Genomic DNA, 27,404 nt, shown 5'->3' on the forward strand with positions numbered 1-27,404 from the left:
TCTGCTCCCCCCCCCCGTCAGTCTGTCTGCACCTGTCATATGCTCCCCCCCCCCCGGGGTGCTTAAAGTGGTCTGAAAAATGTGGTTGTGTGTGTGTGGGGGGGTGTGTGTGTGTCCATCATAATATGGAAGCAGCAGCTTTGGTAAGATGGGAGAGAAAAGCTCGGTGACCTTGTCCACTTTCAATTTTTTTTGCTCAGTTTCTGACCCTATTTGATTTCCCCCCCTTTCCCTTTAAGCATTGGGGACCCCTCCCCATGCCAACTTATGCCCCCCCCCGCACTCGTGTCTCAAGGTGTGAGCCAGGGTGCGCATGTCCATTGTGTATGGTGCAATCATCTCCCTTATGGTGTATTTTGTACTTTCTGGACTCAGCTTTGTGGGTGCTATATTCGTGCGTTCTGGGCAAAGCAACCAGTTACGTAAAATATTCTTGAGGGTTTTGCATTTTTTTTTTTTTAGTAGCGTTAATGTAACTGAGTTCCTTATTTCTCACAGTAGTTTACCTGATTATTATTCACGTAGCGGTGTGAGTGTACTAAGTAACTGCCCCAAAGGACTGGCAATATGTAGGCTCCCTCATGCACAATTGGACAGAATAGCAGTGCAGAGTGGGCTAGCTGGGTTTAATTGATTAATTATTAATCATATTTATTACTGTATTGCCCAAGGACCAACCACAAATGGGATCCTGTTATGCCAGGCACTGTACAAATATAAAGTAGTTGACAGTCCCTGCCTTGAAGACTTTATAATCTAAATAGATGTGAAAGATGGAGGGAAGGAGAAAGGGGTATAACATACAAGTAAGTGTCTTAGTGACTGGTTAACCCCAAAAAGGCTTATTGAAAAAGAAGAGAAGTATGTGAGCGTTCACTGATAGTGATGCTCCCCTTGCCCCCACGAGTTTTCAAGGCCATGCTCCAAAGTCTGGGAGAGCTAGAGCTCTTCAAAGAAAAGGTTGCCAGAATTGTTTTAATATGAGCAAAACATTGCACTTTTCCATAGTCTTGTTTTCAGAAACTGCTAAACCATTTTGTCTGAAATTTTCCAAAAAGCAGCCTGAGGTAGAAACCTAGCATGGACATTTTTTTCCCAAACAGTTACAGTTTGGCAAAGATGTAAGCAACTGAAAACAAGATGTTATAAGGGGATGTGTCAGGTATCCTTAATAATGGGCAGTGCTAACAACCCCACATATAACCTTTATACAATAAAAATGTATCCTATGTTTTCTATATTATAGATCTAAAAGGGTCATTTTTCCCTTTTCCATAATAGCCATTTTCCCCTTAATAGGTTGGTTTTCTTTGTGTAGAAAAAACCAAATTACAAAACTATGTTATAACATCCATGTTGTAACTGGGATCCTGATTTTGTAACTGCAGATGGGATCAAAGGGAGCTGCCAGGAGAGAAGTTTCAGCAGGGCAAAGGGCGGGAGGGCGTTGCGGGGAGGAATTGAATGCAGAGATATGGGCAATGAGAGAGCTAAGGAGAGTTTTGTATGACTTGCTGAGCAATTTATTTAAGACTAGAAGATTTTGCAAAGAAAATGATTAATCCAAATTACTTAGTGTAGCTCTACTCTAAAACGTGGATCAGAAGATACAAACACATGAAGTTGAATTTAGGGACAACTACTGCTTTTTCCTTTCATTTGCTGTGCTGGCTCTGCGGACCTAAGAGGAAATGAATTTTGAGTCTTTTTGTTCTCCTTTATTATCAACAGTGTTGGTTAGTAAATTTCAGTTAGTTACACCAACCCCCTCACAGGAATCTAGTCAAGTAACTTTTGAGCTTTATTTGGGTTCTCTTGATCTTATAGCTGTAAGTTCAGAAATTAACCTCAATCCTGCAGTGGAATTTGCTAGACCAGGGCTCTGTTGACTTCAGTGGAACTCTGCAGAGGTATACATATTTGTGCTAGTGGATCCAGTTGCTGGAACAGGTGACTGGGTCCCAATCTTGCCCTTTCAAGGCCAGAGAATTTTCTCTTTTGAGCGCATTGGGAATAGGAGCATGCGCAGAGTTTTCAGAGAGCTAGCTGAGACCCAGAGAAAAGTTATGAATAAAGACTGGCCCAGATTTTCAACAGTATGTATGCTGAAGTGCATGTGTGCACAACAGTGTGTGTGTGTGTGGGTGTGGAAATCGGGGTTGCTTTTGCGTGGATTTGTGCACATTTGAAAATTTAGATCTTTGTTTTTTTACAAAATAATTGACAGTTCCAGATTTTATGCAGAACAACAAAATACACTTCCCATTATTTAGAAAACCTATCACTTAAGAGAAAGTATTGTCAAATTCTTTTTTGAAAATACTTTTTTTAAATTCAGTAATACTTTGTGCTTATATACCAAAGTTTGACCTCAGGCTGTAATATGTTTACAAAGATAAGCTAGTTTTATTGCACTCATTTTAAAATTAGTTTAAACCAAGGTACAGGGAGAGTATAAAGGCCATAATTTTTAAACTTGACATCAATAGGAGCTCACCAACTCTGAAAATTAGAACACTTATTTTTGGCTCCTACACCTCCCTGCAGCCCCTGGCATAGTATGTTGGTGTTGTGATTATGAACTGAAACATCAGATCATGTTTAAATTAGAACCCTGCTATTTTTGTGGTTAGAATTCTGTAATTTATAACGCACTTAGCAAGCTGTGTAAGTGGATTATGCTATGCAGAGGAAGTTTGAGATATTGTTGAGATTACACTTCAGACACTGCACTCTTATTCTGTTATCAGACTGCAGCACTTATAAAAGTTATTGTTTGAAATGGTGTATTGAGTATTCTTGCAAAACAGAGAGGATCCATTTGTGTGTCCCAACTAGTCTGTTTGGCCCTACTCTTTAGAAACATATTAAGTTATCCACCTGCACTGACTTTGTCATATAATGTTGTACTGCAGCTTAATAAGTTTCTGGTATACCTACATTAATACTTATATATAAGAAATAGTCACAAGTTTTAGCACTAATTGTAATTATTTTTGGCCTTAAAGATAACTTAGAAGTCACTTAATGTATTGTTTGCACACTGGAATAAATGAACCCTTGTACCCCCTCCTGGTTTCTAGGAAATTAGCAGGATGTACTCTCTTCATCACGGGTGCAAGCCGGGGCATTGGCAAAGCAATTGCTTTGAAGGCTGCAAAGGACGGTGCAAATATTGTGATAGCTGCTAAGACAGGCGAGCCTCATCGCACTCTCCCAGGAACGATCTACACTGCTGCAGAAGAGAGTAAGTTTTAAAGAGAGAGGACAGTCTTGTTAAGGTTTTTGACTGGGACTCTGGAGACCCAAGTTCATTTCCTGGCTCTGCCACAGACTGTGTGACCTTGGGCAAATCACTTAGTCTCTCTCAGACCCTGTTGCCCATATGTAAACTAGGAATAATACTTGCTCTGTCTCACAGAGGTGTTGTCAAAGTAAATGTATTAATGTGTGTTAGGAGTAAAGAGACTATGGTGATGGAGACTGTATTTGTGTAAAGTGTGTGCGCATGTGTATACATGATAGATATGTTGATAGAGAGCTTACAGTGTTGGTACATACTATTCATTTAGTTTCTTTTCAGTGTTTATTAAATGGTATTCAAAGAATAAAGTGTGATAAAAAAACTTCCTAGAATTTGATTATTGTTGTAATGAAACAATAGTTGGTTAGATATGACTTGTTTCTTTAATTCTAAATTTTTTACAATTTAAAATATCCATTGAACTATTAATTTAACATGTGCCTCACCTAACAAACACGTTAAAAGTATTTTATTTTAAAGAAAAAGTTTCCTTACTTTAAGCCAAGCTACTATTTGTTGTCAAAAGAACACGTGCAAATGTACAGCATTAGAACAGTCAACCTAGGTGCACCCCTATGCCTATGCACATACATTTGTAGGATCTAGCCCTAAAACAGTATTTAATTTGCTTATTTCTTGCAAGCATTTTCACAAAAGGAAGAGCATGAGTTAAATTACTCCTGTACGTTTTTTAATAGTGGTATGCTGTAGTCTCCATAATTTATTTGGGGGATAGAGCATCAGCAGCAATCCTTATTTAGGTTGCCTAGCATTTTTCATTATAAAAAAAATTCTTCAGACCATTTTTAAGTGCTCTAGTACTTCAGTGGTTTGCAGCAGGTCTTCAAAATTTGTCAGGGGAATAGTTCTGAGGTCAGGAGCCATGCAATTCCATGCAGGTTTGGTAGGCTTATGAGCCACCCACCTCTCATTGGTTTTATTCACCACTTCCTGCTCTTGACTTGTTACCAATCTTCCTCCTCCCCCACCCCCTAACTTTGCACATGCGGTGCCCCATCATGCCTCTCACAAAACACATCTGGACAGGACACAGACAAAATAGATTCTCCATCCAGTCCCCCCGCCCCCTCAAAATACCCTTTGGCCTAGGGTGCACAAGGCTGGGAGCAGAGACCTCCGCTCCCTACGGCTTACTCTGTTCTTTAAATAAATAAATCAGCTTGCTAGAGAAACACTTCCCTCTCATTTTTCCCGAGGTGTAGAATTCCTCCCTCTATTACCTGGCATGAAGCTCAGGATGAGCAATATTTACTCCTGGACTTGTGACTGGCCCCTTTCCAATCAGTTTAAGCAGTATGACGTTGGTTATTTTAAAACAAATATTTTATTTTTTTTAAAGGTACATTTGGAGCACTGTAAATTTATAGTGATTGAAGAACAGGCCATACTTTAACTTTTAGCTTTTTCCCAATAACTTGAAGTATTCCCCCTTTCTCTAAGGAAGTCTCACTGAGGAATGCATGGTTGCAGATTCCCCTTTACCTTTTGTCGTCAAACAGTAGAAGATGTTGCTATATAGGAAAGTTAGTGTTCTCTTAAGAATGAATGTGTCTGTGTGTACTGACCTCTAATGCCACTGTGTGGGCTTTTGATCCTTTGCAGCTCTTAAATTTTCTGGTTTGCCACAGTTATTAACTCTCATTCCTGTGAGGTGCTGAACAGCTTTGACTCCCCTTGAAGCCAGTGGAAGTTGATGGTGCTCAGTACCTGTAAAGATTGCATTGTATGTTTTTGAAGTCTGTTTGATAATCATTACCAACTCTCAGAGAATATTTTATCCCATGTTGGGTGCTCCGTGTAAGAGCAAGTTCAAAATGAAAAAAAAAAATTTTTTTTTCCCCACTGTACAGTTGAAGCTGCTGGAGGGAAGGCTTTACCATGCATCGTTAATGTGAGGGAAGAACAGCAAATCGCTGATGCAGTGGAGAAAGCTGTACAGAAATTTGGAGGTAAAATGAGTGATCATGGAGGGTGTTCTGTGTGTGTTAATGAAAAGCCTTCTACATTTTCAGTCGAAATAGTCAAAAGCTTAGCGTAAAAAAATTGAATAAACTTGAATAGTACACTTTGTTTTTTCCCTGCTTTTTGTTTTAAATGGTGGAGTTTAAAATATTAATGCAAAATTAATTATTTTCAAATCAGGAATAGACATTTTGGTGAACAATGCGAGTGCTATCTCCTTGACTGGCACCTTGGAAACTCCTACAAAGAAAGTGGATCTTATGATGAGTGCTAACACAAGAGGAACCTACCTTGCGTAAGTATTGTATGGGGGAAACTAAATTGTTTAAATACATCAGCAGATTTAATTACATTGTCAACCTCCTTAACAATATCACTTCACGCAATAACTTTTGTAGTTCTCTTATTACACTAACTTTTTAATTTGAGGTGAAAGTTTAAGGTACAAGGTGTGTGCATGTACACACACGTACATACATGAATGAATAATTGGGAGATTCTGAATGAATGGCTGAAGATTAACTCTTGCAACTCTGTTATGGGTTGAAAGACTAAAGGATGTGCCATGTGTCATTGGAAAGGTTTTCCCCTAGGTTTGCAGCAAGATCTAGGGCCCAGGTCTACAAAGATATTTAGGCCCCTAACGTATTTTGAAAGCAATGGAAGTAAGGATCATAAATACCTTTGTGGATCTGATCCTTAATGTCTGATCTTGAATGCTGGTGTCCGGTGACTTTGTGACACAAAAGTATTCAGGCTCTCCATACAGGAAACAAACAGCTAAGTTAATGCAGTTCTGGCAAATGAACTTCAGATCGTAAGACCCAGGTTTTGCTAAAACTTTCCTGCTCTCTTGTTGTAAATGAAATTATAAATGTTAACTCACTTTGTTTGTTTTTGTGGTGGGTATATCTTAATTGTAAATTGCCTTCTTACAAGTGTTCCTTTTCAGCCTTATGAAGGAAAAAAATGCCTGTCAGGTGATTTACAGTAAACAAATCAGAATCATTAAGAAGGAAGTCCGTTTTCAGTGAAAGAAAATGTAGTCTACAATTCCATCATAACAATATTGGTTTAATTACTTCATCAAAGATCACTGAGAGTTGACTCCACAATTGTATGGCTCTTTTTATATTTTGTTCATCTTTCCAAATTGGTAATACACTAAAATGAAATCTTATATTTTCTAGACACTTAGTGTATCGTGTTTTTTTTTTTTTTTAAATCATTCAGAGTTAAAATGGAAATCTTAATTTTGAGGCTTTCATTCAATTAATGCTTGTGATCAAGGAGCTCTTTGATCTTTTTAATTCTATTCTTAGAGCGACATCTGTAGTGCTACATTATAGAGATTAATTTGTTTTTAAAATCATATTGTCTGAGTAATGAACCTAACATAGTGAAAAGGAATTGCATATTTATTTGAAATTATTCTGATCTTTTAAAAATAGTATAAAAACTGTGGGGGTGGGAATGGAGAAGGGGGTTGCTATAAAAGTAGTTTAAAAATGATAAACAACAAAAACACTTTTTTGTTTCTTATACTATATGTTGTATTAAAGAAGCTGTACTTAAAGGAGGTGGTTTTTGTTTTTGTTTTTTCCTAACATAGTCATGGAACGTTTTACTTAACTATGGGTAAAGTGCCACAGTTCATTAGGGAAAATCATCTTTTAGAATAACAGGCAGGAAAACATTTCAAGAAAATATTGAAAAGCACCCTATGGATGTCTGTTGCCACATTTCTGAATAAGTACTCTCTTCTCATTTTCAATATTACAGTATTATCTTTCTCAATAATGACAACCACATTCCCTGGTGGTGACATTAACTCTGATTAATATCTGTAAGGAGTGCTGATATTGCTATTATTTTTTACAGGGATAGCTATCTCTCCTTTGATTGCTACAGTGCATTAAAAGGGGAAAATAGCTTTAGTTTTGTGTTACACATTGAAAAATATGAAAGATAAATGACACCCAAAGGAAAAAAAATATACCAGGTGTTGTCAGTTGGTGTGCGTGTATGCTGTCTCCGTAATGCTGCCCCAGCCATGCACAGATAGTTGGTTCAGCAGACCTCGATAGTACTACCCAGAAAGAAAGATCACAGGCATGGTTCAGTGACAAAGGCACTCAGCCAGGTTTATTGCCCTCAAGGCAAAGAACTGGTGCCCTGGCTCTGTTGTTACAGGTACACTAACACACAAGTGCCCAGTGGCAAGGAACAGCTCAATCAGCAGGAGGAATTGCTGCTGTCCCCTCAGCCTCACAAATGGTTAAGGTGATGTAGCCCGACATTTTTAGACTGAGACGAACAACTTGCATACCACCTTACATGTTTCATGACATTTGCTTGTTACCTCCCCTAGTATCTTGCCCCAGGCGTTTCTGCTGTTAGGTCAGGATGTACCTGGGCTAATCTTTTGGAGGGTGTTCACACACATACCCAGTATCTGTTGCTTCTTAGGAGTGCCTGTGTCCTAACAGCACTAGCAATACCTTTGCCGAGGTCATGTATCAGACAATAAACTTGTAAGCATCAGCTTTAATATATGGCCTGACTTTGGTTCATGACATGACCTAACTTTGATGACTATGGTTCAGGCCTCAGATCTTACACCAGGCCCACTGCTTCAGGCTCTCTCTGTCTCCTACACCAGGGAATGGTCTTTGTTAATACCCTGTAACTATCAGTTCCGGAGACCTAAGGTATAACCTATCCACGCACTTCATCCCCTTTTTTCTTCTTCCCTTGCTGCTTATGTAGCCAGGTTCTATTAATAAATCTGTGAAAAGTCAGTTCTTTAATGATTTGTGGTAAATTCCACATGCAGGATATTGCATTTATTAAGATTGGTAGCATGGTTGTGTGTGGTATTTAAATTTTCTGTTTTATACATATTCTTATCAACAAGTTCTTGGTTCATACACTTGCAGAAAATTAAACATACATTAATTTGAGTTATATATACAGTGTCAAAAAAATTGCATTGAAAGGTACGCTCCATCTCAACCAAAACCATCCTTGCCCAACCCTCCCACTGAGAAATATAATGGAGTGCATAGCTGTGCCTTACAAAGTGCCCAGAAGGTGAATAGACTTGAGCTTGTTGGACCAAAAGAAGAAGCAGATTTCATAGTCATGGCTGTAGCCTGTGGAATTCAATGCAAACATTGTTTTTCTTCAGATGAGAAGTAATTTAATGTCTGATAAAAATTAAACATTTTGTTTAAATATTTGAGTTCTCGTTGACTATGAAACAATTAAAGTAGACTGGAAATTTGTTTAATCCTACTTACTATTTTAATACGTTATTGTGGCATAACTTAGATCTTAACCAGGTTCAGGCCCCATTGTGCTGTGCACTGTTCAGACTTACAGTAAATGACAGTCTGAAGCCGCACCCCTGCAATTGACTGCACATAACTGCATGTAGTCAGTTGTGGGATTGGGGCCTAAAAGCTTACATCAGTTTCTCGCTACTAACTATCGTAAATTACATCACTTTCCAGCAGATATCCATTTGCAGCACTAGGTTTAGAAATGGCAATTGTATTGACCAGCTTTTATAAAATACAGTTTGCGTCTTATTGTGACAGGTACAGTGTACGCTGTAAAGTCTTTGGACTTTTGAACTGAATAAAATGGGATTTTCCCTATAGTATGTTTTTGTGAAAGGGAAAATCCTTAAAGGATGACATGCATGGCTAATGTGGAAGAAAAACCTCTCTGCTTAATACATTGGAGAAATGGTTTAACAGTCTGAAAAAGTCTAGCTAAAAGTGTCACAATTAGAGCTGCTGAGCTCTTCTGAAAATCTGTCTCCATTTGTGGGTTTTAAGTTGTGGTGGAAAATCTGGCCCAGTGTGAATGCATAAATATTAGGAAGGACTTTTCATTTAGATAAGATGACATTATTATATTGGTTCTGTGTTTAGAATAAGCAGAATATTAATATGAGGGCAGGTGCAAAGTAATGAGATTGGAGGAGATTACTTTGAGATCTTTTATTTTAAAAGATGCTGTATGTCCACCGGCATCTTTAAAACATAGTGGCTTTGCCAAAATTATACATTTTTTGTTTAAAAGAGATGCACCTGACAACTACTAACATGTTTAATTTTTGTTTCATTTTCAGGTCTAAAATATGCCTTCCTTACTTAAGAAAGAGTAACATTGCTCATATCCTTAACATTAGCCCACCAATTAACCTGAATCCCATATGGTTCAAAAATCATTGTGGTAGGTGGTGTTATATTTACTTATTTTTAAAATGAATGAGTAATTATGAAAGGCACAAGAGTGACAGGCCTGGATACTGAAGCCCTTACTTTACCACAGCCTATACTGTACCTATTGTTGCCGGGGAAGACTAGATGACATGCCTCGTGACTGTTTCAGGGGTGAGAGGGTAATTCGGTCTCCATGGCCCTGTCAGTCCTTTCCCATATAAGGAATACTATTGACATAATTCCATGAAACACCATGGTAGACTGCAATAGTTGTCTTCATCATTTCCTTACCTGAAAAATCAGACAAAACTACCCCCAATTGTCGTTCTTTTATAAGAATAATGAAATACAATTTTCTAGTCAGGTGGGCCAGAAGCAGGTCAGACCCTATGTGTACAGAACAGCTTGATGACAATTCTGCTGTCTCTGTGCTCTTCAAAGCGTTTTGTGCCAAAGGATGGTAAAAACTTAATTTTTCAAACCTACAGTGAAACTAGATCACCTTCTTTGTCTGTTAAGTTTTTGTAGTTGCCATTTTAGTGCAGCTAAAACAATAATAAATGGCAATCTAAAGAAGTTAATCTTGACAGAACAAGGAGCAGTGGTCTCAGGTTGCAGTGGGGGAGGTCTAGGTTGGATATTAGGAAACACTATTTCACTAGGAGGGTGGTGAAGCACTGGAATGGGTTACGTAGGGAGGTGGCGGAATCTCCATCCGTAGAGGTTTTTAAAGCCCAGCTTGACAAAGCCCTGGCTGGGATGATTTAGTTGGTGTTGGTCCTGCTTTGAGCAGGGCGTTGGACTAGATGACCTCCTGAGGTCTCTTCCAACCCTAATCTTCTGTGATTCTATGTTCAAAACATTTAGTTAATAAAAATTTCAATGCAGACCCATTCTCCTCCCAGTTCTTTCTTTATGTAGATTGTTCCACTCTAAGGAACTTATTTTTAATAAATAATTACACTACATCAAGGAGTAAAGAATTAAATCAGTGAATCTTAAAATTTCATCACAGACATTATATTTTTACCTTACTAAATAAAATTCTTACTTTGTCTTAGCTTATACCATTTCTAAATATGGCATGTCCATGTGTGTGCTGGGGATGGCAGAAGAATTTAGAGGAGAAGTTGCAGTCAATGCTTTATGGCCTCAAACAGGTGACTTGTTTTAAGATACTATAATGTTCTCTTTGATGTTGTTAGTTGCATTTCTTCTCTGCTCAACCTTCCATCTTGCAGACTTCATGTATGTCACTTTGAATAGGCTTTCTTAAGATTGTTAAGAGCAGGTATTTGAAAATGACCTCACTGTCCTGAGGGGTTTTTTGTTTTTCATTGCTCATATTCAGTGTTTTTCCTACAAAATACTGGTGTCTGGTAGATGAACCACTCTTCCATAGTTCTCAGTTGTTAGGCCACTGTGACTTTAATCAAATGGCTGGCCACATGCACTGCAAATACACCTCTACCCTGATATAACGCTGTCCTCGGGAGCCAAAAAAAATCTTACTGCGTTATAGGTGAAAACCGTGTTATATCGAACTTGCTTTGATCCGCCGGAGTGTGCAGCCCCGCCCCCCCGGAGCGCTGCTTTATCGTGTTCTATCCAAATTCATGTTATATCGGGTCGCGTTATATCGGGGTAGAGGTGTAGTGAGTGGCTGCTTGCTAGCAGCTTATTTATGCCTTACATTTGACTGAAGCAACCTGTGGAGTGGCTGGCTCACTGACCCACTTTAAAAAAAAAATTTTTTTTAAAGGTTTTATTTGCCCATTGGTTTTCTTAAGTTCATTTACTCTGTTCCCTTTTTAATGTGCACAGGACTCTAATGTAAACAGCATCACAAAAGGATTATCATTTGTTATATTATCTTTTTAATATATGCTGTGCCTCTGAGGAGATATTTGACAAGAAGCAAGTTCTGATAGTGTTTGGAATGCCTGACTACTTTGTCCTGCCTCAGTGCAGAGGGCTGGGCTTGATGACTTCTTGAGATCCCTTCCAGTCCTACATTTTTATAATTCTATGATATTTAAATACTTATCAGATCCCTCTCAGCCTTCTCTTCTCTAGAATAAATGTGCCCAGTTATTTCAATTTTTCCTTTTAGGTTTTATGTTTTCTAAACCTCTTATTTTTGTTGCTTTCCTCTGGACTCTCTCTAGTTTGTTCACATCTTTCTTATAGTATGGTGTCCAAAACTGGACACAGTACTACCACTCAGGCCCCACCGGTGCCGAGTAGAGTGGGACAACTATCTCCCATGTCCTACATGCAACACTCCTGTTACTACATCCCAGAATATTAGCCTTTTTTGCAGCTGCATCACGTTGTTCACTCGTATTCAATTTGTGATCCACTATAACCCCCAGATCCTTTTCAGTGGTACTGTCACCTAGTCAGTTATTCCCCATTTTGTAGGTGTGCATTTGATTTTTTTTTTTTTTTTTTTTTTTTTTTTTCCCGTTCTAAGTGAAGTGCTGTGTTGAATTTCATCTTGTTGGTTTCAGACCAATTCTCCAATTTGTCAAGGTTATTTTGAATTCTAATCCTGCCCTCCAAAGTGCTCATAAAAAGTCGTTATAAAGAGGACTACGATCAATTGGTCTCCATGTCCACTGAAGTTGGGACAAGAAGTGATCGGCTTATTTTGCAGCAAGGGAGATTTAGGTTGGATGTTAGGAAAAGTAAGGTTAGTTAAGCACTGGAACACAGGGTTTGTGGAATACCCATCACTGGAAGCTTTTAAGAACAGGTTAGAAAAACACCTGTCAGGGATGGTCTAGATCAGGGGCAGGCAAACTTTTTGGCCTGAGGGCTGCATTGGGTTTCCAAAATTGTATGGAGGGCCCATTAGCGGAGGCTGTGCATCCCCAAACAGCCAAGCGTGGCCCAGCCCCATCCAACCCCTCCTGCTTCTCACCCCCCGATGGCCCCCCTGGGACTCCTGCCCCATCCAACCCCCCTGTCCCCTGACAGACCCCAGAACCCCCGCCCCGACTGCCCCCCACCACCCCATCCAACCCCTCCTCTCATTCCTAACTGCCCCCCAGGATCCCTGCCCCATGCAAGCACCCCTTCTCCCTGACTGCCCCCTGCTGCTCCATCCAACCCCCCCTCTTCCTGATTGCCCTCCCAGGACCCCTGCCCCCATTCAACCCCCCTGTTCCCCACCCTCTGAGCGCCCCAACCCCTATCCACACCCCCACGCCCTTACCACCACCCCAAACTCCCCTGCCCTCTATCCAACCCCCCCTGCTCCCTGACCGCGCTGCACTGGTAGTTGGCAGCGCTACAGCTGCGCCGCCCAGCTGGAGCCAGCTACACCACACGCAGCACAGAGCACTGGGTCAGGTAGGCCAATATGGCTTAAATGTCTTTTTAATTTTAGGATGTATTATAAGTGTGACGGTGCGAGACTCATGGCCATGGCACCTCCTGCTGGTCATCTCAGGGAATTAGCTCTCCAGCCTCCAAAGTGCCCTCTGTAGGCCGGTGTCCCGCTGCCGCTCGGCCCCCCCCCAATCTCTCCCAGGACTCAGGTGCCCCATTATCTGGGGTGCTGCCCCCTGGCAGTAACCCCTTTCTCTCAGGGTCTCCCCTCCCCAGGGAACCCCCACCCCCTATCCCCACCTCACCTCAGTCATAGGCTACTGCCAGTCACCAACTCGCCCCCATGACCTGGGGCAGACTGCAGTGTCAGCCACTCATCTTAGGCAAGATTGGGTCTGGACCTGCTGCCTCTCTTTGCAACCCAGTGCCTCTATGGGGCCTTGGACAAGGCCCTGCAGCCTGGGGAGTTGCCAGCCTGGAGCTCCCCCCCCACGGCCTTTCCCCAGCCCTGCCTCACTCTAGGCACCCTGAGCTTCCCAGCAGCCAGGCCCTTCTCTCTTCGAAGGCAGAGAGAGACTGACTGCTCCCGGTCCACTGCCCTCTTATAAGGGCCAGCTGCGGCTGGATTGGGGAGTGTCCCAGCTGTGGCTACTTCCTCAATCAGCCCAGGTTTCCCCTACCCTAGCCCTCACCAAGGGCTGTTTTAAGCCCTTCAGGGCAGGAGCGGGTGACCACCCCACTACATAAGGTATAGCCACTTACAGATGTGATTTGAAAAAAGGAAGAGTGCTATACAGGATCATAGAGACAGCTCTCATATGCTGCTTATTTATACTAATTTGAGTATGAAGAGTACATGGATGCTTAGAATTCTACCATATTGGGCACATAAACTGAGTAATAAGGTTTGCACCTTTGCACCACTAATACATTTCAAAATTGTATTTTAATTGTACTGTTAAATGATTCAACTTATGTGCTTCAAAAGAAAGTGTGAAATAGTTCCCACAAAACAACTGTGGAACTAGAAAATTTCAAACTCTAGTGGCACTCCAATAAAAAAGACACTTGTTGCTGTTGATCAAAATATCCAAAAAAAGAAATCAGATGTTTCTATCAATTATATCTTTGTGAATCTGTGTCTGAGAAGTAGCTGGAATTCTCTCCCTTCCTTTCCCTCCCTTCTTTGCTCCAAAAGCTTTATGGGCATTTTGATCTACTGCTATTAACATAAGTTAAACTATCAAACAAAGTTAAAAAACCGAATTAAATTCTGTATGTGAATTTAGAACTTACAAAGGTGGTGAATTGAAACTCTCCAAGACTGAAGTCCTTTATTTGAACAAAAGAACAGGTAGAACAGATGGCAAAAATGAAGGTTCTGCATGCTGCCCTGCCAATATGCTTCAGCTCTGACCTGGGGAGATCACCTCTAGCATTTGTCTGTACTAGGAGACTTTCCTGGTTATACACAGTTCATAATAGCTAAGTTAGCTGACATGGTGCTAATCACAACTTTCTGACGAGTATAGAAAAGGGCAAGTTAGGGTGAGCCACTTGTAGTTAAAACCCTCTGGGATCAGACATGATACTGACCACATCTGTGATCAGTTTCAACAAGAACATGAATTGTAGTCCACATCATGTCGGCTGACTTGTTAAGAAACATGTTCAACCAGGATACAATTTCCTAATGTAGACAAGGTTTGGCGCTCAGTTCTTGATCTCCCTGCTCACACTATTGTTGCAGTGCTGTGGATTTTCCTGTGTGTGTCTGGAACAATGAATAGCCTCAAACTATAGGATCTGGAGTTCTTCTTTTGAGGCAGTGCAGCTTCTCCACCCCCACTTCCCCATTGAGATGCGTCTGCGCCCTGCACCAATCCAGGAACTCTCTGGAAAGCTCTGATTCTTGAGTTTGGTTCAGATTGTGTCTCAAGCTGTAAAACATTTGAGGTGAGATTGTATAAAGAGACTGAGGATACAGCAACACAACCTGTGACAGCAAGCCTCCCAGCTGGGGTCGACAGGCTTGGGCTCACGATAATGCTCTAAAAATAGTCGGTGTAGATGTTGCAACTTCTGCTGGAGCTCAGGCACTGAAGCTTAGGGTTCGGGGTGGGTGTTAGAGCCTAGGCTCCAGCATGAGCTGCAACTTCAAAGCACTGGCTATTGCAGCTATTTTAGCATGGTAGCACAAACCTATGTCTGTCAACCCGGCTTTGGCGGCTACGCTGCCGTGAATTGTGTAGACTTACCCTGAAGCAGCAAGCTGGAATTTCTACCTCAGGTCCCTTGACTTTAGCTCTTGTCAGCCAGTTTCTTGCTTTTTCTCCTTTTGTTAGGAGTTTCTGCTGTGTTTCTTCCCTAAAAGAATCTAAGTTTTTTAGGATTTAAATAGGTCTGATTCCATAGCAACTGCCTCTCCTAACCCAACTGAGTTATTCTGGTGCCTTCTTTTTTTCCTGCCCTGACACTGGACCCTGTAGGAGAGGCTAAGCTTAAAGACCGTGTTCCTTGCAAAGGTAAAATGTCTGTGAGAGACTCCCGTATACCTGATGTTCTTGTGGCCTGGGTAGAAGGGCTTTTGCCCAACAGATGTTTGCTACTCTGGCCCATAAGGATCTTGAGTATTGGCTTCAGTGCTTGCAGATGGAAGAGGCTCCTGTAGCCCTTCAGGTTCACAGTCTCTGCTCCTTCAAAACCCTAATCCCTATGGCTGTCCACGTTCATGTCTGAGAGATGCTCTATTCTGAGAGGGCCTTGGAGGCCAAAAACAGCATGGGATTCGTCACCAAAGTGGTCTCTCATTATCAAGTAACAAGGAGAAGAAACAAAAGAGAGGGTACCAAAATGGATTGATTTAAATCAACAAGTAGTAAACCTTGGCTTACATCATTGATTTTAATCTTGTTTTGCATTTGTACTTTTTAGTTCTTTTCCTAAAGAAAGGTTGATGCTCATTGGTTGGTAATCATTAAAACGTGTTGATTTGCAACTAAATGTACCATTTACACAAAATTTGGTGTTACTTCTTGCCAACCAGGAGCATACATTGTATTTATACACTTTTATTTAAGCAATTATATAGTTTAACATCTATTTATTCAGATTCCTAACTTTTCCATTTTTATTATGTTAGAAAATGGTGATTGACACATTTCTTATTTACTAGAGGATTAATCTTTTTACTCATGGTTTTGTGTGAAGCTCTACTTGGATGGAAAGTGAAATTCAATTAAAAATGCATCATGTAAGGGTTTTTTTTTTTTATTAGAATAAATAAAACTACCTTAAATCTGCTCGATACATAAGAGAAAAAAGTAGTTTCAATGAATTATGTCTTGCATTTTAAAGTGATTTTTTTTTAAAAAGTATTATAAAGGTGGGTGGAGGGATGCACTAGTTTACCTCATGAGATCCCTTCCAGCTCTACATTTCTGTGATTATTTGTAGTTAGCAAAGTAAACTGATTTTATAATTACCATAGCCATCAGGATTTTAGAACTAGTGGATCTCATCTACTCACACCAGTTTTTATTCATACATTGGAAGAGGAAAAAAGGCTTGTCTGCTTTTTCAGCTCCAAGTTGGAGTCTTACATTTAAACAAACTAGTCAGTGAACTAAACTAGTTGAGTAAACTGAAATGAAGATATTCTCTCTGCACTTCAACAAACTCTGGGTCCAGATGCTTAGTCAGTAACTTCTACCAGCTCAGTAGTTTGATTTTTGTTAAAAAAAAATTTTTTTCAGCAAATGTGTACTGCTTGAATATTTTTCAATTTAAATTATTTTTATATAATAAGTAATATAGTAAGTTTAGGGCTTAACATAGGTTGCCAGAATTTCAAATTTAATTTTAAATATTTTTATTTTTAAAAAGAAAAATGTATTTATATCAAACCAGTTTTTTGACCATTCATCGCTTTGTTTTTTTTAAATCCACTCTGGATGGAACCTTCACTCCCTCTGAGTTCCAGTTCTGTTGTAAGAGATCTAAGTGTGGTGCATTCAGCAGGGAAATTGTCCAGTTCCAAAAGAGGAACTTTTAATTCTTGGAGTAATGAGGGAGAAGTCTTCATCCACCATTCTAGGGCCTGTGTTGCCTTCCCTGCTGCTGAATGAAGGATCAACTTCCTCCCTTATTCTGGCCTCAGCCCCTCTTGGCTCTGTAGGAGATTCAAGACAGAGATTATCCACTCTCGCCTGTCCTAGACTCTAACCTTCATTTAAATTGAGGAGAAGCCCATTTCCAAATACTTCATCACTGAGGATTGTGCCAAGGGTTTCCACTGTCTGCCTTGCTGCTATCTGGAATCAAGCCTGAGACTCACTGTTTTTGAGGCCCTTGTTTCCCTATACCTCATACTAGGCGTTCCTTGGTTCTACTTTCAGTACTTCAGTACAAGCCCTCATCATTGGGGTTTCAAGCCCCACGTTGGCCTTCATGGGCTAACTTCAGTTTATCCTTATGGAAACTGTCCACCATCTCCCACCATGGAGTCAGCAATCTAAGAGGTGTGGTGGGAGAGGAAATTTTTCTTTTGTCTCCCCACACCATATTCCAACTCTGATGAAATTGGCCTCTAAACCTGTGTAATTCCAAAAGGGTGGTACAACTAACAGCACCTGTGCAATCACACATAACAGGAGCTCCCAGTTCTGGCTATTATTATTAAAGGACTTCTTAGATTGGGCTAAGTAAACATGTTCAAACTTGATATTTTGTGTGTGGAAAGTTACTACTTTTAATTATATTTGAATATATATCACCGTATTTTTTTTTTAAAAGCACTTGTATCTTACAAACTAAGTATTTAAAAATACCATTGGACATACTAGAAGCTCTCTCCATTTTGAGTGCGGCTCATCACAGGAGCCTTCAAAACCTGATGCACTGAAGAGCCAGTCTTCAAGCAACAACAACATTATAAATAAAAGAAATTCATTAGAATAAGTGCCTTCTGTGAGAGTCTGCACAGTAATTTATAAGGTAATTAAAAACTTCCGGTAAAATCAGATATTCTATATGCAGACTAATTTTAATTAATGGAGATATCCTATCTCCTAGAACTGGAAGGGACCTTGAAAGTTCATCGAGTCCAGCCCCCTGCCTGCACTAGCAGGACCAAGTACTGATTTTGCCCCAGATCCCTAAGTGGCCCCCTCAAGGATTGAGCTCACAACCCTGGGTTTAGCAGGCCAATGCTCAAACCACTGAGCTATCCCTCTCCCCTGTGGGTTTTGAAGGCTCCTGTGATGAGCCGCACTCAAAATGGAGAGCGCTTCTAGTATGTCCAATGGTATTTTTAAATACTTAGTTTGTAAGATACCAGTGCTTTAAAAAAAAATACAGTGATATATATTGAAATATAATTAAAAGTAGTAACTTTCCAGACACTAAGCTTTATAGTAATGAATATCTGTCTTCCCTAATTCACTTTAAGATCATTAGAAATATATGGCAAGGCTTTTAAAGTATCTGTAATTCAATATCTGCCTCCATGATCACAGTATCCTAAATTAAGAAAGAGGAGTAATAGCTTAAAATCTTTTGAATGTACAAAAGGAGTCTCAAAATGTTTATCTTCAAAATACATGAAAAACAAAGATAACAAATTTCACTCCCATTGAGATTCACTCCCAAAGCTTCTGGAAGAAAAGATGCAGGGCCTTGAGCAGCAGATGAAGTCATTGTAAGGAGTCACAAAGCAAAATCACAAGAGGAACAAAAGAAGGAACTGGGAAATACAAGTTAAAATTGTAATGGGGCAGTTCTGGAGGAGCAAGAAGTCTGAAATAAATATATGGTAACTAGGAAGAGTAGTAACAAGAGCAAAGTGCAAACCTCTGTGAAGCATTCCAACTTACAATATTCTTCCCTTGAATACTTGAATAAAAAGCAGAAGACTAGCAGGAACAGACCTGCTAGAATAGATCAATAACCTAATCAAAAACTCGGTAGATCTGCATTTTATTCCTGGTTCTACCACAGCCTTTCTGTGAGGCCTTGGGCAAGCAATTGAGTCAACTCTCTGACTCAGTTCTCCATCTTTAAAATATCAATATCACAGAAGTTGTTGTGAAGCTAAATTTAGTAATGTTTGTGAGGTGCTCAAATACTGTAGTAGTGATCATTGTAGAAAAGACTAACAATAAATAGTGAGCTGTGTGAGAATATGTTACAGTGTTCCTAGGGAAGAGATAGAAGTCTCATTGTTTAGGACATTTAAAACTAGGCTGGACAAAAACATTAAAAAAAAAATACTGTACTAGAACAATCTTATAGTGGTAAAGAGAGGGACTTGAGGGTCTCTTTTCCATCTCATTCTTTTAGTAATAACTTAGTGAGTTTTTTTCAGTATGCTACAGTTCTGCTCTTTGCATGAAAATAAAATGATGTACTTTAAGTGTGTGTGTGCAGTAGGAGAAAGGAGAAGAACTTTAAAACATCAGTGCTGACCACCAAATTTTCTTTTTTGCTCCCTGAACTTTTTAGCTATACATACATCTGCTATGGATATGCTGGGAGGAGCTGGTGTGGAACAGCAATGCAGAAAAACTGATATCCTTGCAGATGCTGCATATTGCATTTTAACAAAACCAAAAAGTTTCACAGGAAACTTCGTTATTGATGAAAGTCTGCTGAGAGAAGAAGGAATTAAGAATTTTGATGTATATGCAGTTGCACCAGGTAAGAAAGGACATAATGTTAAGTAAGTTTATAATCTGTTCTTCTGCTAACGACCTGTGGATGTTCAGTCCCATGGTACCCTTTTGCATTCCTAAAAACAGTTGGCCCAATCTTCCAGAGCCTCCACCCATGAAACTTCCACTAACTTAATATCAGTTAATGAAAGGAAAATGCTTTCATGTCACTGACTTATGCAACCTGTTATTCCTCAGCCTGTGATTTCTTCTTTCCCCCCAATTCCTCAGGCCCCTTCTGCTTTTTCTCTTCAATGAAAGATTTTCTATTACGACTCCACAAGACTTCTAGTTCTGTTTTACACCCATTGGAGAACAGACCAAAATCTAAGTAAAATCTGTCTCTAAAACAAAATATTAGGTACCTGGCTTTCCCTTGCCACTGACTTTTGCTTTCCAGAAGCTGTACAATACCTATTTAGAAGCCTAGACTTTGTTTAATACTGATACAAAAATAGATTATTATTTTTGCTGTTTATCTTCACTTTACTCACAATTTTTATTTATTTTATTTTAGGTCATCCATTGCTACCAGACTTCTTTCTAGATGTAGATCCTGATACTCTAGCTATGAAAATGGAAGCACATGGTAAGAAATTAAGTACTTACATCAAATTCATTCACTAAACCTAATTTCCAGTGATGAAGCTGAAACATAAAGGTTGTTAAATATATTTCCTTCCAAAAACTTGGAGTCATGTAAGATACTTGGGAGGAAAAATGATTTCTCCGTGTGCGTGCGTGCGCGCGTGTCCGTCCATCCTTGACAGGACCTTCTCTGTTTCTGATTCAGAGAATTTTGCCTTACTTTAAAAATTAAAAGCGGGAAGCACTCTTCATAGGTCTGAGTTTTTGGGGTGAATCAAGGACATCAATGCTTCCTGGAAAAAAGAAATAAACAGTCACAAGCATACTTCTCAGAAATCTTTTGTGATCTGCCTCACCTAATTGTATACCCTTCAATATAATAATTATAGCTAACTTCCACATTCACACAGATGTAAAACGGCACCCTTGTTGGAACTGCAACCCTCTTTTTGGGAAATCTTGTACTCTCTTCAAAAACTGACATTTTCCTAGTTAACCAAAATAAAATGACCAAAATGGACCTACAGTTTCTGCAGCAATGTCAAGAAGGGGGCAAGGGCACAGTGCAGGAGGAAGAAAAGGTGAGAGAGATGACCTTCCTTTCCCTCAGAAATACCATTTGGGTTTGGGGAAGGTGCACTGGACTAGGCGCTCCGGAGATGAGTTCAAGTCTGACCTCTCTCCTACGTGTCATAATTCTATGGGTTTCACAGCCCTTTTTATTGAGCAAGACCTGACGTATCATTTCCCTGCTCCTCATTTTACAGATGAGATGACTGAGTAGCTAAGAAGTTGCTTAAAAAGATCACCTCTGGCAGATCTGGGAATAGAACCCAGCTCTCTATTCTAGCAGAACCAAGTCTCATCCACTTAAGTCATATTGCCTCTCAGAAACATTAGGCTAAATATACGTGCTTGTTTATACTGTCTGTAAAATGGAGTTTCTCCTATGTACCTACCTCGGTAAAGCAACGCACAACATGCAGATGACTACTAGAGTCTATAAAAGTATGATTACATGCTGTTCTGCAGGATGGTCTTACGGTTAAGGCACTGGAGTGGGATCCAGAATAATTGTGTGGTTTGTTTTTTTGTTTTCCTTTCCCCCAGCTCTGCCACAGACATCTTAGATGATGATAGTCATTTAGCCACAGTTTTCAGAGGCAATATTATTTGTTAGTCTTTAGTTGGTTTTTGTAACTTGAGTAATCTGAAAATGATTAAAATGTTGTATATGTGCTTTTTAAAAAAGCAAACTTTACATAAGAAAACAATGAGCAAGAACAAATCACTTCATAGAATATTCAGAACTATTTTATCACTCAGCTAACTTAATATAGAATTAATTTTCTAAAATATTTTAAAAAAACACTATGCAACCTAATACTCAGTGTAAATTATAAATAAAATCCACCTACTTAAACACTTCTATTGTGCTTAATGTATACGTATCTACTAATCAGAACTCTGACCATCAGTATGGTAGGAGGATGGATCAATTTACATCTTACAAGCCTTTTAGATAATTAACAGCTAAAACAGACTGTGCATACACATACTTTATGCAAAATATGTTATTGTTTTGCCTGTGTTGCAATAATTGACCTTATTCGATACATATAGCAAGTTTGCAGATGACGCTAAACTGGGAGGAGTGGTAGATACGCCGGAGGATAGGGATAGTATACAGAGGGACCTTGACAAATTAGAGGATTGGGCCAAAATAAATCTGATGAGGTTCAACAAGGACAAGTGCAGAGTCTTGCACTTAGGATGGAAGAATCCCATGCACTGCCACAGAGTAGGGACTGAGTGGCTATGCATCAGTTCTGCAGAAGAGGACCTAGGGGTTACCGTGGACAAGAAGCTGCATATGAGTCAACAGTGTGCCCTTGTTTCCAAGAAGGCTAACAGCATTTTGGGCTGTATAAGTAGGAGCATTGCCAGCAGATCGAGGGACGTGATCATTCCCCTCTATTCGGCAGTGGTGAGGCCTCCTCTGGAGTCCTGTGTCCAGTTTTGGGCCCCACATTACAAAAAGGATGTGGAAAAGTTGGAAAGAGTCCAGCGGAGGGCAACAAAAATGATTAGGGGGCTGGAGCACATGACTTATGAGGAACTGGGATTATTTAGTCTGCAGAAGAGAAGAATGAGGGGGGATTTGATAGCTGCTTTCAACTACCTGAAAGGGGGTTCCAAAGAGGATGGATCTTAGACTGTTCTCAGTGGTACCAGATGATAGAACGAGGAGTAATGGTCTCAAGTTGAAGTGGAGGAGGTTTAGGTTGGATATAAGGAAAAACTTTTTCACTAGGAGGGTGGTGAAGCACTGGAATGGGTTACCTAGGGAGATGGTGGAATTTCCTTCCTTAGAGGTTTTTAAGGTCAGGCTTGACAAAGCCCTGGCTGGGATGATTTAGTGGGGGATTGGTCCTGCTTTGAGCAGGGGGTTGGACTAGATGACCTCCTGAGGTCCCTTCCAACCCTGATTTTCTATGGTTCTATGATACATAACCATTTAAAAGAAAGCATAGAGAATAATTTTAGTACTGTATAATGTTACACTCTTTACGTAGAGTTTGTGGTAAATAAATTGTGTAAAGATCAGAATTAAGATTTAATTCAGTTTGTTACTGGGGGGGGTTTCTGTGTGCATGTATGGGAGGTGAAATATGAATCATAGAAATGTAGGGCTGACAGAGTCCTTGAGAGGTCATCTAGGCCAGTGATTCTCAACCTTTTTGGGCTCATTTGTAAATGTTTATGGTCCGTTGCAACCCAGCAAATAGTCTGGGGGTGGAGACCCTGGGATGGTTTCATTTGGGTCCTGCCCGCCTCCCCCACCACGGGGAGGGTTGGGTCCTGCCTGGCACTTGCCCTACAGTGGCAGCTCCTGCAGCTCCTGTGCTGTGGGGCTGGCTGGGCTTGGCTCTGCTCCAGGCGTTGCAGCCTCCAATGTTGCAGTGCCGCTCAGGTTTGTCCCTGTCCTTGGATTGGACCAAATTTGTGTGAGTGGAGTTGTGACCTGGCTCATAGGGTTGCAGTGCCACTCTCTCAAATTTGGCCTACCCAGACTTCCGTCGTTATGATGGCTGGGCAAAACCTGAGTGGCACTGGGACCCCAGAGCAGGGTTTCTCAGGACAAACTTTTTGGTGGCCTCAGACACTTTTTCCTAAAATACTTAATTAGCTTTAAGAAAAACAAATAAATATGCACATATACATGTCCAAATCATTGTAATTTATTGATTGCTAGCTAGTAAGTCTGTTGTGAAAAGTGATATTAACATACAAATATCACTTTTCACAGCAGACTTACTCAGCCCTGCCAAGCCTGGGGACAAATTAAGCCCTGGATGAGGGATTAGGGGAGGCAGGTGGGGCTAGAGCCTGAAGCCCCGCCACTGGAGCCTACGGCCTGCCACTGTGCAGCTGGAGTCTGGGACTGGAGCCCAAAGTCCTGCTGCCAGAGCATGCTAGCCCACCACCCCAGGACTGAAGCTCAAAGCCTGAGCCCCACAGCCCTTGGGAAGGTGGGGAACTCACCGGCTGCCTGCTCCTCCAGCATTGTGCCCCAGGGGGGGGGGGGGGGGGGGGGCAGGGTCCAACCCCTGCTGACAGCCCCAGCAACCGACACCAAGGTGGTGCATCCTGGAGCAACAGGGAGAGAGAGGAGCTGTTACTGCACAGACAACCCACAAGAAAAGCCCCTGGTGGCCGCATTTGAGAAATGCTGCCCCAGAGATTGCAGTGCCTAGAGCAGGGAGGTGAGCCCAGCCAGCCCTGTGGGACAGGAGCCGCCACACGACCCTTTGAAACATTCTGGCAGCTCAATTTTAGGTCCCAACCCATGAGTTGAGAAACCCTGATGTAGTCCATCCCATCCCCATCCATCCCCTATTTTGAGGCAGGACCAGTATAGCTTTGCCGTCCCTCAATGGAGTGTGGGTTATCACAGTATAAGCTTCAGTTCTCCATCCCCTTTCTTCTTAATATCAATGTTGACTAAAAATGCACTTTTCAGCCTTAATTCTAAATTAGCAAATTCTTTCTTTTGTTTGGCAGTTGATAAAATATATTTCCTCAGTCTTAAGATCTAGAATGCTGTTGATGTTTTAAAATGCAGTAGGTACTTTTAAACAGATTTTTCTAGCGCGATGGTTTAAAGTATCTACTTCATTCAGTGGAAAAAACCCTTCTTCTAGGTGCTTCTCCAGTGTTCAAAGAGGGGAAGAAAATAGAATCAGCCAAGCATGAAGGCCCCGATGGAGCCAAGCATGAAGGCCCCGATGGAGCCAAGCATGAAGGCCCCGATGGAACTGAGTCTGCTGCGGTTGAGCCTTTGGGACCTGTTGCAGAAACATTTAAAATTATTAAGGGAGTAATCAGTGAAGATGTTGTAAGGTCTACCCAAGGTGTTTATCTGTTTGAACTATCTGGTAAGGAAGACTTTCTTCTATTAAATCTTCACCTACAAATTTACAGTGAAATACATTCAGCATTTGCACAGAGAAATACTTCATTCTTAGTTCGTCCAAAGGTACAGGGAGTGAAGAGGTTTTTTTGTTTGACACCTTGAAGAATGTGGACACATGACCTCTTACCTTCCAGTCGTGAAACACTAAACCATTTAAATTACCATAATACTATTATCATAATTAATATCTTATTACACAATTGACATCAAGAAAAGTTACCTCATAGATGGTCAGGAGTTAGGCACAAACCTTGTATTTGTTGTGCTGTAAACTATTTCCATTGTTCTTGTTTGTAGGTGACGAAGGAGGGACTTGGTACATTGATCTTAAGAACAAAGCTGGGAGTGCAGGAATTGGAGAACCACCTGTGAAAGTAGATGTGGTTATGAGCATGTCTAGTGGTGACTTTGTGAAAATGTTTTCAGGTGAGTAACAAAAGGTTTTACCAAAATTGAGCCTGTTTTATTAGTGTTTAGAATTATTCAAATGACTAATTGATAATTAGATATTTCTCTCGTTATGTGTTCTCATAACCAGGTGAATCTTAGGCTTTTGGTAGCGCTAGTGAAAAAATATTATTCTCTTGATCTCTCTCCATCTCTTCACTTGTTGTCGTCTGAGAATATAAAGCGTGGTGCTATCTTCATGTCACTGAAATCTTAACAGCTAGTTCAGACACTCTGACTTTCCTTCCCAACTTTTAAGATGTTTGAGAAAGGATTCAATAGGTCCATTGATCTTTCTACAGGGTCCCCTCCAGGCCCAAATCACTTCTCTAAAATTTTACACGCTTACAGTGTGCGGGTATAATGCGTTGACAGAGTGCACAAAATTAGTTTTGTTCCAGTGCACTGATTTCAAATGCACACTCCAGCGCTTGTTTATAAGTGGTATTCAGTGATTAAAAAGTAGTTTCTATTAAGTATTTGTAGTCTAAAACTAAACTTTAGCTAACGCTGAATAATTGAGATCAATTTTAACTACAGATCTTGGTAGCAAAATAAGTTAGTGCATTTGTCTCTCTGACCCCTGGAGACATGAGTTCAAAATACTCAGCTCAAGTAAGACTGCTATTCTTAATCTAGTCCTTGTTTGGTCATATAACAAAGCCACAATATTCTGCTGCACTCTGGCATTGTTAGCAGGCCCAGAATAGGGCTAACAGGAAATACTTTTGGAAAGGAAAAATTTCTCCACAGGTTTTTAAAATTGTATTTGGATGCTGTATTATATGACACTTTTTTTCCAGTTTTATTACTCCTTGGAATAACTATTAACACTCATAGATATTCAAAAGAGACAGAGCCAAAATCATAAATTCATCACATACAAAACTGTATATCAGTCACTATGATAAAGTCCACAAACAATCACCATAGAATTGTTGGCTCAAAAAAGTGAGTATCTCTTAAGCCCTGATTCATCAGTCCATTCCTATTCAGCGAAACACTTCAGCACGTACTTAACTTCAGGTGTGTGCTGAAGGGCTTTGCCAAACTGGAGCCTTAGGGAAAAAATATTTAATCAAAGAGAAGTGCAATTTGGCATTCTTAACACTAATCAAAAAGCATAAAAAAATTATATTGAAGAGAAGTTTTTATAGCATCTGAGAATTAGTAGAGTCTTTTATGATGTGTTGTCCCCAGTCACATCTATACTACTTTTCACTTTCCTGATAACATTTTATTCCCTCTTTTTAGGCAAACTAAAGCCAACCATGGCCTTCATGTCAGGAAAACTGAAAATTAAAGGTAACATGGCCTTAGCAATGAAGTTGGAAAAAATGATGACTCAGTTCAGCTCCAAACTGTGATGGGACGGCTTATTGTGTGGAACATTGTCCTTTAATAAAAATGTAACACTGTTTGTTGTTTAAAACACTAATCCTGGCCTTTTTTGGATGTATTATGAAAAATATGGAATTGACCTGATGAAATGTGGAATTGCTAGAGGAAGAATAACTTGACATTATTCTAATTAGGACAACAGATCCATCATATGGCATCACGTTCAGGTCTCTTCCTCCTCTCCACTGGGGTCTTGCACTCTGTGTGGGGCTGGAGGGTATTTCCATTTCTTCTTTAGGCTCCTCCTTGGCTTTGAGACTTCCATGTCCCAATCATCATTTTCCTAATGAAGGAGGCTTATATTGGATTTTCATCAAGCTACTCTGTTGCACTGAGGAGCAGTAAAATAAAGTGAAGGTGACCGCAGGTGTTTTCTTTCTTCAAGGGCTATAAACTGTGTTGGAAGAGCTTCAGAGCTGTTGAGAGAAGCCTTGCAGGGCTATATGATTAGTAGTCTAACAATTTAAAATTATTTACTTTTTTTTCTTGTGCTCTCAATATAAAAATCTGAATTGATGTTTTGAGGGTGTACCTTTTTATATTTTAAAGAAGTTTTCTATACTAAACCTTTTACTGTGGAAACTGATTTCTGCTAAAGCGTTCTAACACTTCTAAGCCAAACTCAGGAACTCTTAGTAAAAGTATACTAATAAAAAATAAACTATAAGCCTTTGTGGCTAGGTGCCTAAATAATTCAATCCAATAGCAATGTTTTTTACAGAGAATATTTTCAACATAATTGATTTGTTGCTGGAAACTATTCCTGCCAAGTTGTACTCAAATTAATTGAAATAAACAGCAGTATTTTCTATCAGAGTGCATGAGCAAATGTGTCTAGAAGTGCCAAATAAGGAACAATTTTGTTTGTTTTGAATATCTTGCTATTATAATTAAAAGAAATAAAGGTATTGAGAGAATTCTGA

General features: G+C 40.1%; 1 protein-coding gene across 1 annotated transcript; it reads left to right on the plus strand.

Annotated features, from left to right (window-relative positions):
- Window positions 1–3,083: 3,083 nt before the first annotated feature.
- HSDL2 (hydroxysteroid dehydrogenase like 2) lies at window positions 3,084–27,404 on the plus strand (the record flags this gene model as incomplete). Its single annotated transcript, XM_034774044.1, is given in 10 exon segments — window positions 3,084–3,247; window positions 5,176–5,274; window positions 5,468–5,582; window positions 9,429–9,532; window positions 10,584–10,682; window positions 19,360–19,554; window positions 20,086–20,157; window positions 24,362–24,595; window positions 24,931–25,059; window positions 26,335–27,404. Coding segments are annotated over 10 exon segments (1,324 nt in total), but the record flags the coding sequence as incomplete, so codon positions are not given.

The sequence above is a fragment of the Trachemys scripta genome, chromosome 6 (assembly GCF_013100865.1).
Source record: "Trachemys scripta elegans isolate TJP31775 chromosome 6, CAS_Tse_1.0, whole genome shotgun sequence".
In the NCBI taxonomy this organism is placed as follows: domain Eukaryota; kingdom Metazoa; phylum Chordata; order Testudines; family Emydidae; genus Trachemys; species Trachemys scripta.